Here is a 13,145-nt window from a genome sequence, read left to right as displayed (position 1 = left end):
AGATCTCAATTCCAGCAACGGTTTCATTAGATATCTTACAACTGGAATCTCTCTTTTTTCCGATCCAGTTCCTCCACCACAGCGAACCCCAGTTAGATTCAGGCATGATACACTTTTTAGTTGGAGCACAGAATATATGAAATAGATTCCAAAATATTAGAATAAATATTAGAACTATGATTCATACTTATCAAACCTACACAAAATCCTTAGAATGAGTTGAAGGAGGCGGACTGTTAGCTAGTGTGTATCATCTTACGAGAATCGAGTATGGTATAGATCAACCGGAAGAGGTATAAAAGTATTTTCCACAAGGATAAATCCTAGAATTCCGTCTGTTTTCTGGGTTTGGAAAAGTACGGATTTTCCCGAAAGGGAATCTTATGATATGTTGGGAATTTCTTATGATAATCATCCACGTCTAAAGCGTATTTTAATGCCTGGAAGTTGGGTAGAATGGCCCTTACGTAAGGATTATATTGCCTCCAATTTTTATGAAATACAATATGCTCATTAAATAATACGAAACTAATCTTCACTTCGACAACTCAAGATATTCAAATAAATTTGTACGTTCTATTCTAGATATAGCATAGTAATTGAAGTCTCATTCATCTTATTATTATTGATTTGAAATATAAAAAAAAAAGACAATTAGAGATTTGGTGAGATTATCAAATTTTTAACATACTTATTTTGGATGAGCCGAGCTAATAGGATGAACTAAATGCATTATGAACTATGTATCACGCATATGACTTAGATGTGTTTTGAAAAGTCACATAGGGGGAAATGAAGAAATATAATAAGAAAAGAGAATCGGATTCTATTTGTACTGTATCTAAGATGAATCTTGGCCATTTATCTAATATATATAGTTTAGTTAAAGAATAGATTTCCAGACATCATGATGTGCCAAGAACCAGATTTGAACTGGTGACACGAGGATTTTCAGTCCTCTACTCTACCAACTGAGCTATCCCAGCAATTTCCAACACATTATCCTTATTTTAATAGATGACTTTGATCTATGTCAATTGTAAATCAGAAAAAAGTATTCCAAAGTCTTCTTTTTGAAGATCCACGAAATTTCAAGGCTTGGATAAGACTTTGGAAGTTTCAGTACAGTAGACAGTATTGTTAATCATTCAAATTTTACAAGGGGGATTACTTGCACAAGGATGTTCGTTTGTACGTGTATCGTATAGAATACATACCACAAGCCTTGTGATAAAAAATTAAATTTCCACTCAAATACGCTTGTGAAAGAGTCGAATGAATGAGAAACATAACGAATTGTGAATTGCTAATGAAAGGATAAATAATTAAATTAAAGAGGCCAACGGGCCTTTTAGGATTTTGGGATAGAGGGACTTGAACCCTCACGATTTTTAAAGTCGATGGATTTTTCTCTTACTATAAATTTCATTTTTATCGGTATTGACATGTAGAATGGGACTCTATCTTCATTCTATTCGCATCTGATTAATCAGTTCTTCAAAAGATCTATCAGACTATGTATGATGGAGTAAATGATTTGATCAATGAATATTCGATTCTTTTTTCAACTTGGAGATATTGGAATCGATTCATAACAATTTGATATATCATTTTTAATATTTATATATAAATATCAAAAAAGAGAGATTCAAGTTGTCATTAATCAATATAGTATTTCAATACGTAATACGTTTATCTTTCATCTTTCCTGGAGTTTCAATGGAAGGATTCATTCCTTTACTAATAGTCAACTCCATTTGTTAGAACAACTTCCATTGAGTCTCTGCACCTACTTTTTTTTGTTTTCAAAAAAAGGATTTAGCTCAGGATTGCCCATTTTTCATTCCAGGGTTTCTCTAAATTTGAAAGTTATCAGGTTTCTATACCAAGACTCAATCTAATTAAGTCCGTAGCATCTACCAATTTCGCCATATCCCCCTCTTTTAAGATTAGTATTGCATTATGTTGCCCTTCCCCGTTTTCTTTCATTTGTATTATACCGGAACCACTGAAGTCATTAGAATACCGATTCCTCTATTGAAAAGTGTTTCCTCCTATTGGATTTCTTGTGTATCTTCTTTCATCTCTCTATCGGAGACCCGTATTTGGTCCGATCCAAAATGATTCTATCATTTCTGTATCTGCAATTCAATATAATTCAATATAGATAGATATATAGACATATATATCTGTCCCTCTTTCTATTTTTTTCTTAGTAAAATTTTGAATACTTAAACGGTCGATTCTTTTTTTCGTCTTAGCTTCCACCTTTTCGAATGAAAACAGAGAAATGCTTCATTATCATCTCAATTACATTTAGTTGGTTTGGATTGCACCTTTTCATTTTATTTTTTTTTATTTATTCTTACCCTACCCTTAGGGCAGATCCTCTATAACATAACTAAAAATAACTTTATTATTCAATAAATTATTTAATATAGTATATGATTATTATATTAATAGAATAGCCATTAACCAATTATTCTATAACCCATTATATTATATAATATATTTATATTATTATTATATTATATATATAATTTATAATTATATTATATAAATATAAAATAAATATAAGAAATTTCAATATCAATAGAAAATATAATATAAAAAGAAAAAATCAAAATTATGTAATGAAATATTGTAATATTTTCATTTCATTTAAATAGACCGACATTCAAATAGCATAGTAAAAAAAAATAAAGAAAAGAGTAAATAATTAAAAAATCAAAAATCAAAATAACCAAAAATCAGAAAAATAATAAGAATTTTAAATGTCATTTAAATTCAAAAACAAAAATTTGCTATCTAATTGAGATTAACACATTAATTATTGATACACATCCATTTGATAAATAGATCAAAATTTTCTAGCGCTATATTCTATTAATGAAATTAGATCCTATATTCATATTAATTAGGAATAGTTAAGATCTCATTAATTTAGTAAATTACTATGCATGTAACATTTCTGTTATGTGAGCCCGCTTAGCTCAGAGGTTAAAGCATCGCATTTGGTCATCGATTCGATTCTGATAGCCGACTTTTCTCTATTTATTTGATTTATCAATTATGTCAAAAATCAAATAAATAGAAAAACGACATCTTACCCTTTTTTCAAAGGTCACCGATCTATCATGTCGTAGGAACTTCCCTTTATGACTAAAGGAGAGGTTCTATTTCTGTAGAACAAATCAAGAATCAAGAAAGGAACTCTTATTTTTTTATATCATTTACATATACAATAGGATCCGGATATTGATCCAAGTCATCTAATTATTCTTTGTTTTGTAGTACAATACTTTACCGGATTTCGCTTCATTTATCATATTTATCATTTAGTTTAGTTTTAATTTAGGTTTATGAAATTTACATAAAATAAAAATAAGAAGTCTTTATATCACGTTACAGAGGACCTCGTTTCAAAAAAATATGCCGTCTGGGGGCTTTACCGGGACTAACTAGTAAAAGGCCCAAAACCAGAAACGATCTTAGAAACCAATCGCATTTCGGTAAAAATCTCAATATCGTATTTTGTTTTTGTTCGACCTGTAATCATATATGAACTAGTCGACGGTATAAATTTAGTAACACTTTTCCCACATGATCTATTGCAAGAAAGGGATAATCTGGAGCTTAGAGTTGTCAATTATATCCTTTATGGAAATGACAAACCAATTCGGGAAATTTCTGGCACAAGCATTCAATTATAAAAACATAACCAACAAGAACATAGTTAACTAACATATTGTTCATACAATCGATCTTAAGGTCAGAGATTCGATCCCCCCACTCCACACTTTAATTACAATATCTTTGAAAAAAAAAACAATAAATAATAAATAAATAAATAAAAACATAAAAAAAAACATGTTAAAAATTAAAATCAAACCTACCTTGTTTTCTACAACCTATTTGGACAAATAATAATCTCGGACTTCTTTCTTATGGTGTCTTATATAGTCTTTTATGCTGTCAAACTTTTAAAAATATATATTAGTACTTGTAAAAAAAAACAGAAAAAAATAAAATATTAAAACAATTCATTTGGAAAAAGATTAAGCATGCTAATTTCTACACCAATTTATTTTGACGAATATTAATCTCTAACTTTTTTTTATTTAGTCTTTTTGCTGTCAAAGTTTCAAAAAAATATAGTAGTACTAGTAAAGAAATATAAAAAATCAGATTCATTTGGAGGAAAAATGAATAATTAAATTCTAAAAAATAATAATAACTAAACACGTAACCTTTAGAAGAACCATTGTGCAACTTTTCTTTTATATATCTTTCACAGTAGAAAATATAAACGTACATTAGTAATAATAGAAAAATCATTAAAAAGATAGTTTTTAAAAAATAAAACCTACACTAAAATATGAAAAATAAGATAACCTTTGAAAATTTAAAAGATGAGAAGAGAGAAAAATATTATAAAATGACAGCAGGTAAGTATGGGTTTCTAGTGATAAAATATGAGAAGAGAAGTGAACAAAAAAAATGTTGTTGGTAGAAAAATATGAAAAGAAGAAGATGATCATATTGAGAGTAAAAGGAAGCAGATAGTGAGATAGAACGCATTTTTCAAGGGAGATGATACTATGAGGTCATTTGTTTTATGGGTGGGCATCTCGATTAATGCATTTAAGATATCCAAACATCTTGAGATTCTCGAACATTCTAGGATATCTCAAGAGTTTTGGATACTCTCTTGAAACGTGGATTTTTAGAATTCTTGTGTTGAAGGAATCCTTTCTACTTTTTAATCATTTAGCCACTTTGCCGCCCATTGCAACTAAATCACCACCCCTCCCCCCAAGTCAAGCTGGTGCATCTTGTTGCACCGGGCCGTTGTACTATAAATATGTGAACTATGTATTTCACTCTTTTTAGTTATATTGCAGTTTAAAAAAAATTCTAGAAAGATATTCGGATTTAAATTTAAAGTTATATTTGTTTTTATAAAGAATATTAAATTAATATATATTATTTTGTTGAGAAAAACAACAAAGAAAATAATAAAAAGAAAATTGTTTTTAATGAAAAGCTACCGAAAATATTTTTAAATATAGCAAAATATCACAATCTATGAGTAATAGACACTAATAGACATCCTATCAGTGTTTATTGATGGTAGATGATATTAGTCCATCAATGTTTATCACTAATAAACAATGACATTTTGATATATTTATAAATGTTTTTGTTTATTTTTTTATATTTGAAAACAACTCATAATAAAACTATATTAATTTGAAAAAAAATCAAATCAATGAAAACAAATATGTTGTATAAGTTCAAAATTATATTAAATTAATTATAATTTAATGATTAGTCGTAAGCACATTCTTGGAATATTATGTAAATTTATGACATTCCTGACTAGAAATGCTACACAAAAAAAACAGACACACACAAGAATTCTCAAAAATCTTCAAAAATATTTCTAACAAAACAAACATAGTTTTCTAAGGATGTCAAATATCTATAATTTTGGGCATCTAAAGATTCTTATTATCTATATTCCTAAAAAAATAAACGATTCTTAATAGTGAAATCGAGAGAAGGGAAGAGAAGATGTAAATAGTAAACACTAAACCTTGGTACCATTCGACATCAACGTGGTGTCAAGAATCTAATAGAATACGTCTCTTTTCTCACAAGCCATGCTAACAACACGTACAAATACAATATTAGCTTAAATGAATGTATCACTTCAAGAGATACATTCATATAATCCATTTTCTACTCATCGACGTAGAAACGTAAAAAAAAAGAAAAAAAAAACAACCTTTTACCTAAGTATTTTGAAAAGGACTCCTTTTTACTATTTAAATTAATAGCAATATTCCTTTAATTAACCCCAAAGTTTTCCAATATACCTTTATTGACCCAATTTAAACATTTTGGGATTGTTATTGCTTCTTGTAGACGGAAACTTGGATTAGATCATAAATGATGCTTGCAATGATATGGAACAGCTTGATGGATTACGTTTACTATACGTAAAATAATCATTTTGATCTCTATATTTTATTTTTTATTTTTTTTCTTATTTTAGTTCTTTAGTTTAAAATATCAAATTTTAATTTCTAAAACTTTTATCTTGAAATTAGTATTTATTTTAAACTTTTTCAAAACAAATTAATTTCTATTAACTATGTCTCATAAATTTTGGACACATTCATATGTTTTCTTGCCTTCAATTAATTTCAATAAAAGTTGATGGATGCACTCTCCTTTTCATGATAATAATTTCTTTATTGATAACAATTACTTTATGCAAAGAGACGTAGAAAACTATCCATCGATCAAGAGAGATATTAGGAAGAAAATTTTCAAAAATAGAAAAATAAAGAAACTATTTACACAAAGTAATAAAATTTTAATCTTTTTTTATAGAAGCAGATAGAAGTCTATCAATGTCTATAAGTGATAGAAACTAATAAAAATTTTCTTATTGAGAAAGTGCAAGAGGGACAAAAAAAAAAAAAAAAAAAAAAAGTATATTTGAGTGATTATTAGAGAACATGCATAAAACATCAAAAAAAATTTATGTATGACAAAAATTAAAGAGTCATTTTGTGCCATGTGTTAAACTCTCAAATGGAAGAAATTATTCAATGAAGCGACTACAATGTGATCGACAATGTTTAACAATCTTCAGTCATATTAAGATGACTTGATTGACTAATTTTTCAAGTTCGTTGTAGAGGGAAGTAACTTGAGTTTATATCAGGTAGTTATTAGAGAACATACAAATCTTCAATCATATTAAGACGACCTGACTAACTAATTTTTTTTCAAGTTTGTTGTAGAGGGAAGTAACTTGAATTTATATTAAGTGGTTATTCAAGAACATGCTAATTTTCAATCATATTAAGACAACCCAACTGACTAATTTTTCAAGTTAGTTGCGAAAAGAAGTAACTTGAATTTATACTAACTGGTTATTAGAGAACATGAAAATCTTGACCTTGCTGACTAATTTTTCAAGTTAGTGGTAGAGAGAAAGAACTTGAGTTTATATTAGGTGGTCATTAGAGAGCATGCAGATCTCTAATCATATTGAGACAACACGATTAGTTAATTTTTCAAGTTAGTTGTAGAGAGAGACAACTTGAATTTATATCGAGTGATTACTAGAGAACATGCAAATCTTCAGTCATATTAAGACAACCTAACTGACTAATGTTTCAAGTTGGTTATGGAGAGAAGTATCTTAAATTATATTGAGTGGTTATTCGAGAACATGTAAATTTTCAGTCATATTAAGATGACCTGGCTGATTAGTGTTTCAAGTTATATTGAGTAGTTATTAGAGAACATCCAAATCTACAATGACCGAATTGAATAATTTTTCCTTCAATAGAAGTTATGTTACAGGTTTAAGTTCGATAATCATAAAAACAAGGTCGCCGAATGGCCATGCAAAGACAACATCCATTCATGCGGAAGTAAGGATCCACCTACTTACCTTGTTTGTTCTTGCGTCAGTTGGTGTTGGTGTTGGTGTTGGTGTCAGCATATCGAATCAACGTGGCAATCAAACTTTAAATCTGCATCCTCTGCCTGCCATCTACTCTTCTCATACATTTACCAACTCCAAGCAGTAGCCTATAAAAAGGGCATAAGTGAGGTTGAAATCCAAATTATTACAACAGTAGAAAAGTAAATATCAAACCATGGGAGAATATGGTATGAGCATTACCGCCGCCGCTGTCAGCTTCCTCATCATCCTCTATCTGCCAACTTATTGTAATGCAATTGTTAGAAGAGCAAACCATTCCATTCCCCAAGGAGATGTTGATCTTTTAGAATTCCCACTGAATTTAGAGTACCTAGAAGCAGAATTCTTCTTATATGGCTCTCTGGGATATGGTTTGGATAAAGTTGCACCAAATCTAACCATGGGAGGGCCACCCCCCATTGGTGCTAAAATGGCTAAGTTGGGTCCTTTCATCAAGGACATCATATTGCAATTTGCCTATCAGGAAGTTGGTCACTTGAGGTATTATTTTATTTTATTTTTTCCTAGTTGACATCCACTGACTTTTTACTTCCATACGAGTCTCTGCAGGCCATTTCACATCACACAATTTATGCAGGGCAATTAAAGATACAGTCGAAGGATTTCCAAGGCCATTGCTAGACTTGAGTTCAGCGTCATTTGCCAAAGTGATGGATAAAGCATTTGGTCGTCCGTTGTATCCACCTTTTGATCCTTATGCTAATGGCTTGAATTTCCTTCTCGCATCCTACATTATTCCTTATATTGGACTCACTGGGTATGTTGGAGCAAATCCAAGTCTTGAGTCTGCTGTAGCCAAGAAGGTAAAAATTATATTGCAAGATAAAAGATAAAACTTACAAGATAAACCAAGTATTTGAGAAATTTGGCCAACTAAACCAACTGAATCAGCGTCTAACGTCCTCCTTTCCTACTCTCTTTATTTATAACCAAAACTCCATAACAACATTTCTAACTAATCACTAACATACCTTTATAATATCCCTAAGAATGCTTAGCATTCCTATTATATTCCCTGAAATTCAAAGATAAATTTAATTCTAACATGCATACATAACACTAACCACAATTCTACGACCAATGTTTCAGCTTGTTGCAGGACTGCTGGGTGTTGAATCAGGTCAAGATGCAGTAATCAGAGCGCTACTTTATCAACATGCAACTAAAAAGGTTGAACCATATGGAGTGACAGTGGCAGTGTTCACGCAGCGCATTTCAGATCTGCGGAATAAGTTAGGACGTGCAGGTATAAAAGATGAAGGCATTGTGGTACCCAAAAACGAGGGTGCTGAGGGTAAGATTACAGGGAACGTGCTTGCTGGAAATCAAAACTCACTCTCATTTCCAAGAACGCCCCAGGAAATTCTAAGGATTTTGTATGGTGGGGGTAATGAGCATGTTCCTGGGGGTTTCTATCCAGAGGGAGCCGATGGCCGCATCGCTAAATCCATGGCACGTAGCAAATAATGCTGTTCTAGTGGCACGTAGCAAATAATGCTGTTCTAGATGTTTTCTACTTCTAGATCATCAATAAAGAGGATTTCACTTGCTTTATCATGGAGTCATCCTTCTCCTCCCAGCTTATCTACCGTTCTATCACAACGAAGGTGTTTTTTGTAACTCTTCCACAGATACGACTCTTTATTGTATTTCATGATTTCATTAATCAATAAATGGTCTCTCTTTCCTATTATAAAAATAAAAATAAAAATAAAAATAAAATTCCAATAGTAATCACGAATTACGTCTGTGTCCTATTAAGATTAGAACAAAAACTAAAAATCACGTTAAATGAATATAGTGCAAACCTTGCAAATCATGCACTTTATGGGAAAAGATGTACGCTTCTTGACTGATGGCAGAAGCACTGACATTACCTTGTCGATTTATTTCTGCAATAAAACATCACACGGCGAGAAGATGCTATCATGATAACAAGAATATGCCGCCAGAAGAACTCAACAATGGCCTGTTGCTCCACTGACATGCGCACCATGTAAATTGACTTCCCCCCAAGTCTATTTAGAGAGTAAGTGAAGACAAGCATAACCAGCCAAGCATATATATGATTTATGTGTCAGATATCTGTCTTTCTGAAGGAATTTGGATTATACACAGATGAAATTGCAGTGGTAGAAAGTGCAGCCGAGAAATATCCATGTCTGAGTTTTCCTTGCCGTAGATGCGATGACAGGGAGCATAAGATCAGGAAGGGAAGTACAAAGGTAAGTATTCTGCACATTCATGAAGAGTGCCAACTGCCTGATAATTGAAATTTTCAGTCTTTTCCTCGAGCATTACAATTGGGTTGAAGCAAAAATCTCTCAATATAAGTAATATGACGTCACAGCAACAACCGAAGTTGATTGTATGATCATCTTCCAACCTCGGCCATCTTATCCCTTTCTCAGAATATCATCCAGAATGTGAATTGGTCCCATATGACCTAAAGAGTCGAAGAAACAGCGAACTAATACGTTCCATGTGGCAAAGTTGGGACAAATTCCTTGATTAATTGCCTTGTGAAGAAACGCAATGGCTTCTTCTATATTTATCCAGTTGCAGGCACCCCAAATGAGGCTAGTGTATGTAATGATATCTGGATGCCACTCATTCATAGAACTAACTCGTTCCACCAATTGAGCTGCGATCTTAACCTTCCCCTGCTTGCAATAGGCATGTATCACAGTATTATACGTGATGGGATCAGGGGTAGTTCCATCCACAAGTACTTTACCAAAAAGCTGCAACGCCTCCCCGAGCATGCCAGCCCGAGAAAAACCATATAAAATGGTATTATATGTCACTAAGTTTGGCTGTAAATCTCTTTCTTCAATTTCCTGAAATAGTCCAAAAGCCTCTTCATACTTGTTCATCCTGAAGAGAGCATCAAGTAACTCGTTGTAAGTCGTGATATTAGGAAGATACCCATGTCCTTGCATTCGGTCAAGCACTTTCATTGCCCATTCTACTCTTCCATTTCCACACAAACCTTTGATAAACGTGTTGAATGTTACAGTATTTGGAGTACAACCTCCAAGAATCATCTTCTCCATAATTGAATTGGCTTGGTCAAACATCGAGTTTTTACAAAGAACCTCCACCATGCAAGTATAGGCCACCACATTAGGACGACAGCCATGGGATATCATCCTATTCCATGTCTCAGACGCACCAACCAAATCACCACTTTTAGCAAAACCATCAATTAGAGTGCTATAAGTAATCACATTAGGGAGGCAGCCAGTCCTCTGCATCTGATCATATACTTGTAAGGCTTCTTCCAAAGTCCCACTATTACAAAGACCATGAATCAGGGTGTTGTAAGCAACTACATTTGGCGCACAACCATCTTGTATCATAAGTTTCCACAAGTCAAGAGCTTCATAGAATTTTCCTCTCATGAAACAACCCTTTATCAATGGCGTAAAGGTATGGATATTGGCATCACAACCTCTTGAAAACATTTGAGCTAATAACGCAAAAGCCAATTCAACATTCCCCGAATCACAAAGAGAATTTATAATACTCGAATACGAGACCACATTGGGATCAACTCCATTATCCATCATTTCACCCAACAACTTAATCGCTACCTTAATTCTTCCTTCTTTACACATCCCATAAATCAAAGCATTATAAATAGGAACACTCGGTTTAAATCTTCCCGCTAGCTCTCTAGCATCATCAATCTTACCTTCTTTACACAGTGAAGACACCATAGTCGTATAGCTAACCACGTCAGGTGGGCAGCCCTTACTTGACATTTCGACAAACAGCTTGTGTGCAGCATCAACACGATCATTCTTGCACAGCGCCTTCAAAAGTATATTATATGTAAAGACATTAGGAATTAAACCATCTTTTTTCATATTAGTATACAACGGATTAATCATCTGAAACCTGTTTTCACTCAGCAATGCATCCAAAAGATGATTGTATATCTTCACCGTCGGCTTGCACCCGAATTCTCTAATCCGATAGAACATTTTAAGCGCCTGCTCAGCGGAACCAACGCGTTTATAACTATTGATTATACATACGAACAAATCTTCACAGCAACTAATTCCATCCATCTTCATTTGCTGTAAAATGTACTGCACCACATCCATTTCACATTCATGCCCAAGCTTCTCGATCATGACTTTGTACGTCGATGCGGTGTGCTTGAAGGCATTTGAATTGGCTATGGCGCTGAAGAATTCTAACGCCGACGCAAGATTCCGATCCTTTTTCAATCGTTTGAGCACATCGGATTCTTGCAAAAGGTGTTGTTTATTGAGATCACGGGGATTGATGATGGGGTTGGAATTTAGCACGAACGGCATTAAGGGTTTCTGAATCTTCAACAATAAGGAGCACCCCTCTTTCAAATACATTTTAGAAGAATGGTTGAATTTCAAAACTTAACTTAGAGCACAATCAAAATCCCAAGAACTCGGCTCATCCAAACAATGATTCTGTCAAGATAGACCATGCTCCCACTTATTTATATCCTTCGGGTCAGCTCCACTTCTTTCATAAACTTTTTTTTTTTTTTTTTTTACTCTTCAAAATTTGGGTTTTATCTTACAAATATTTCTAAAAAGTTTTGGGCAAAACCTAGAAATGAATAAATGTGAGTAGTTTTGAGGAAAATTATTTTAAATGATAAAACTGTTGAAAATATTTATAAGATATAATAAAATTTTAGAACTATCAATGATACACGTTGATAGATAGTGATAATTGTAAAATTTTGCTCTATTTTGTAAATATTTTGATTTATTTTTCTATATTTAAAAACAATCCTAATTTTTATAGGTTTATTTTTAAAAATAAATAAAAATCAAATAATCACTCCAGTTTCATTTTCTCGTGATTTTGGGCATAACTAACTTTTCTTTCATAGACTTCATTTTGGATTGCATTTTTTAGGAAATTCCGTCAAAATGGGTATCAACGTATTTTCGCTCGTAGACAGACATTTAGATTGTGAAAGTTGAAAAAACCCCATCTTTTTGGGCGTCAAGTCAATTTCCCTCGTAGATAATGATTGAAATCGGACTTCTTGCTAAAACAGCGTCTTTTGGGGGCAGTTGTTAACTCCCGTTTTTCAGGCTATCAAATGTCTTTTTGACCAATCGCTTCAGCTAGTGGAGGAACCGAACCAACATGGAATTACACCTTTTTTAGCTCATTCGATCACAGAATCCATTGACAGCAGCATAAATGACTAGAATTTGTTTTTCAATTGGAAGAGCCTTACACCTCTCGACATGAGTTATGCAACAATGAGATCCCCCTTGATCTTTGTCGGATGTGCTTGACGGTCTCTATAATACATGGGGCTTCTTTGGTGACCGTGAAGTCACCGGATGAATTGCCGAGTAGATAGATCAAATCCAGACGCGGCTGTTGCTCCGCGACGATACGGACTCAACCGTATAAACTATCAATTTTGTATTAGTAGGTTTTCTAATTAAAAAAAAACATTTAAATACTTGGTACATTAGATTTAAAATTGAACTTTATGCCTATTATGACTTAAAACTTTCAATTTGGTAATTCTGTGAATTTAAAAAACGTCAAACTAGTTAATGATATGTATGACACAAAATTAAAAGTTTATTAC

The 13,145-nt window shown here is 32.5% G+C and overlaps 2 protein-coding genes across 3 annotated transcripts; one reads left to right on the top strand and one right to left on the bottom strand.

Annotated features, from left to right (window-relative positions):
* Positions 1 to 7,336: 7,336 nt before the first annotated feature.
* LOC120067908 (Pentatricopeptide repeat (PPR) superfamily protein) lies at positions 7,337 to 12,051 on the bottom strand. Of its 2 annotated transcripts, none has more exons than XM_090308788.1 (2): positions 7,712 to 11,993; positions 7,337 to 7,617 (listed from the first exon to the last, which is right to left on the bottom strand). In XM_090308788.1, exon 1 carries the CDS (start codon positions 11,908 to 11,910, stop codon positions 9,928 to 9,930), a length of 1,983 nt encoding a protein of 660 aa, XP_090164914.1. In that variant the 5' UTR covers positions 11,911 to 11,993; the 3' UTR covers positions 7,337 to 7,617; positions 7,712 to 9,927. The 2 variants fall into 2 exon arrangements, with proteins under 2 accessions (XP_090164914.1, XP_038875463.1); XM_039019535.2 differs by lacking the exon at positions 7,337 to 7,617 and having other exon boundaries at positions 8,634 to 9,218; positions 9,340 to 12,051.
* Positions 7,588 to 9,253, top strand: LOC120067910 (desiccation-related protein PCC13-62-like). Its single transcript, XM_039019539.2, has 3 exons — positions 7,588 to 8,011; positions 8,109 to 8,334; positions 8,621 to 9,253. Exons 1-3 carry the CDS (start codon positions 7,686 to 7,688, stop codon positions 8,996 to 8,998), a joined length of 930 nt encoding a protein of 309 aa, XP_038875467.1. The 5' UTR covers positions 7,588 to 7,685; the 3' UTR covers positions 8,999 to 9,253.
* Positions 12,052 to 13,145: the final 1,094 nt, after the last annotated feature.

This window comes from Benincasa hispida, chromosome 12, assembly GCF_027475165.1.
Source record: "Benincasa hispida cultivar pf3 chromosome 12, pf3_genome.v1.1, whole genome shotgun sequence".
NCBI classification, from domain to species: domain Eukaryota; kingdom Viridiplantae; phylum Streptophyta; class Magnoliopsida; order Cucurbitales; family Cucurbitaceae; genus Benincasa; species Benincasa hispida.
The sequence above is the reverse complement of the archived record's forward strand: the minus strand, read 5'-3'. Positions and strand labels throughout refer to the sequence as shown.

Bases quoted from the DNA above. Each gene is read 5' to 3' on its own strand.
- LOC120067910 (XM_039019539.2), top strand. From the start codon at position 7,686: ATGGGAGAATATGGTATGAGCATTACCGCCGCCGCTGTCAGCTTCCTC. The intron at 8,012-8,108 runs GTATTATTTTAT...CAATTTATGCAG, and splicing joins CAGGAAGTTGGTCACTTGAG to GGCAATTAAAGATACAGTCG. The intron at 8,335-8,620 runs GTAAAAATTATA...CCAATGTTTCAG, and splicing joins AGTCTGCTGTAGCCAAGAAG to CTTGTTGCAGGACTGCTGGG.
- LOC120067908 (XM_039019535.2), bottom strand. From the start codon at position 11,910: ATGTATTTGAAAGAGGGGTGCTCCTTATTGTTGAAGATTCAGAAACCC.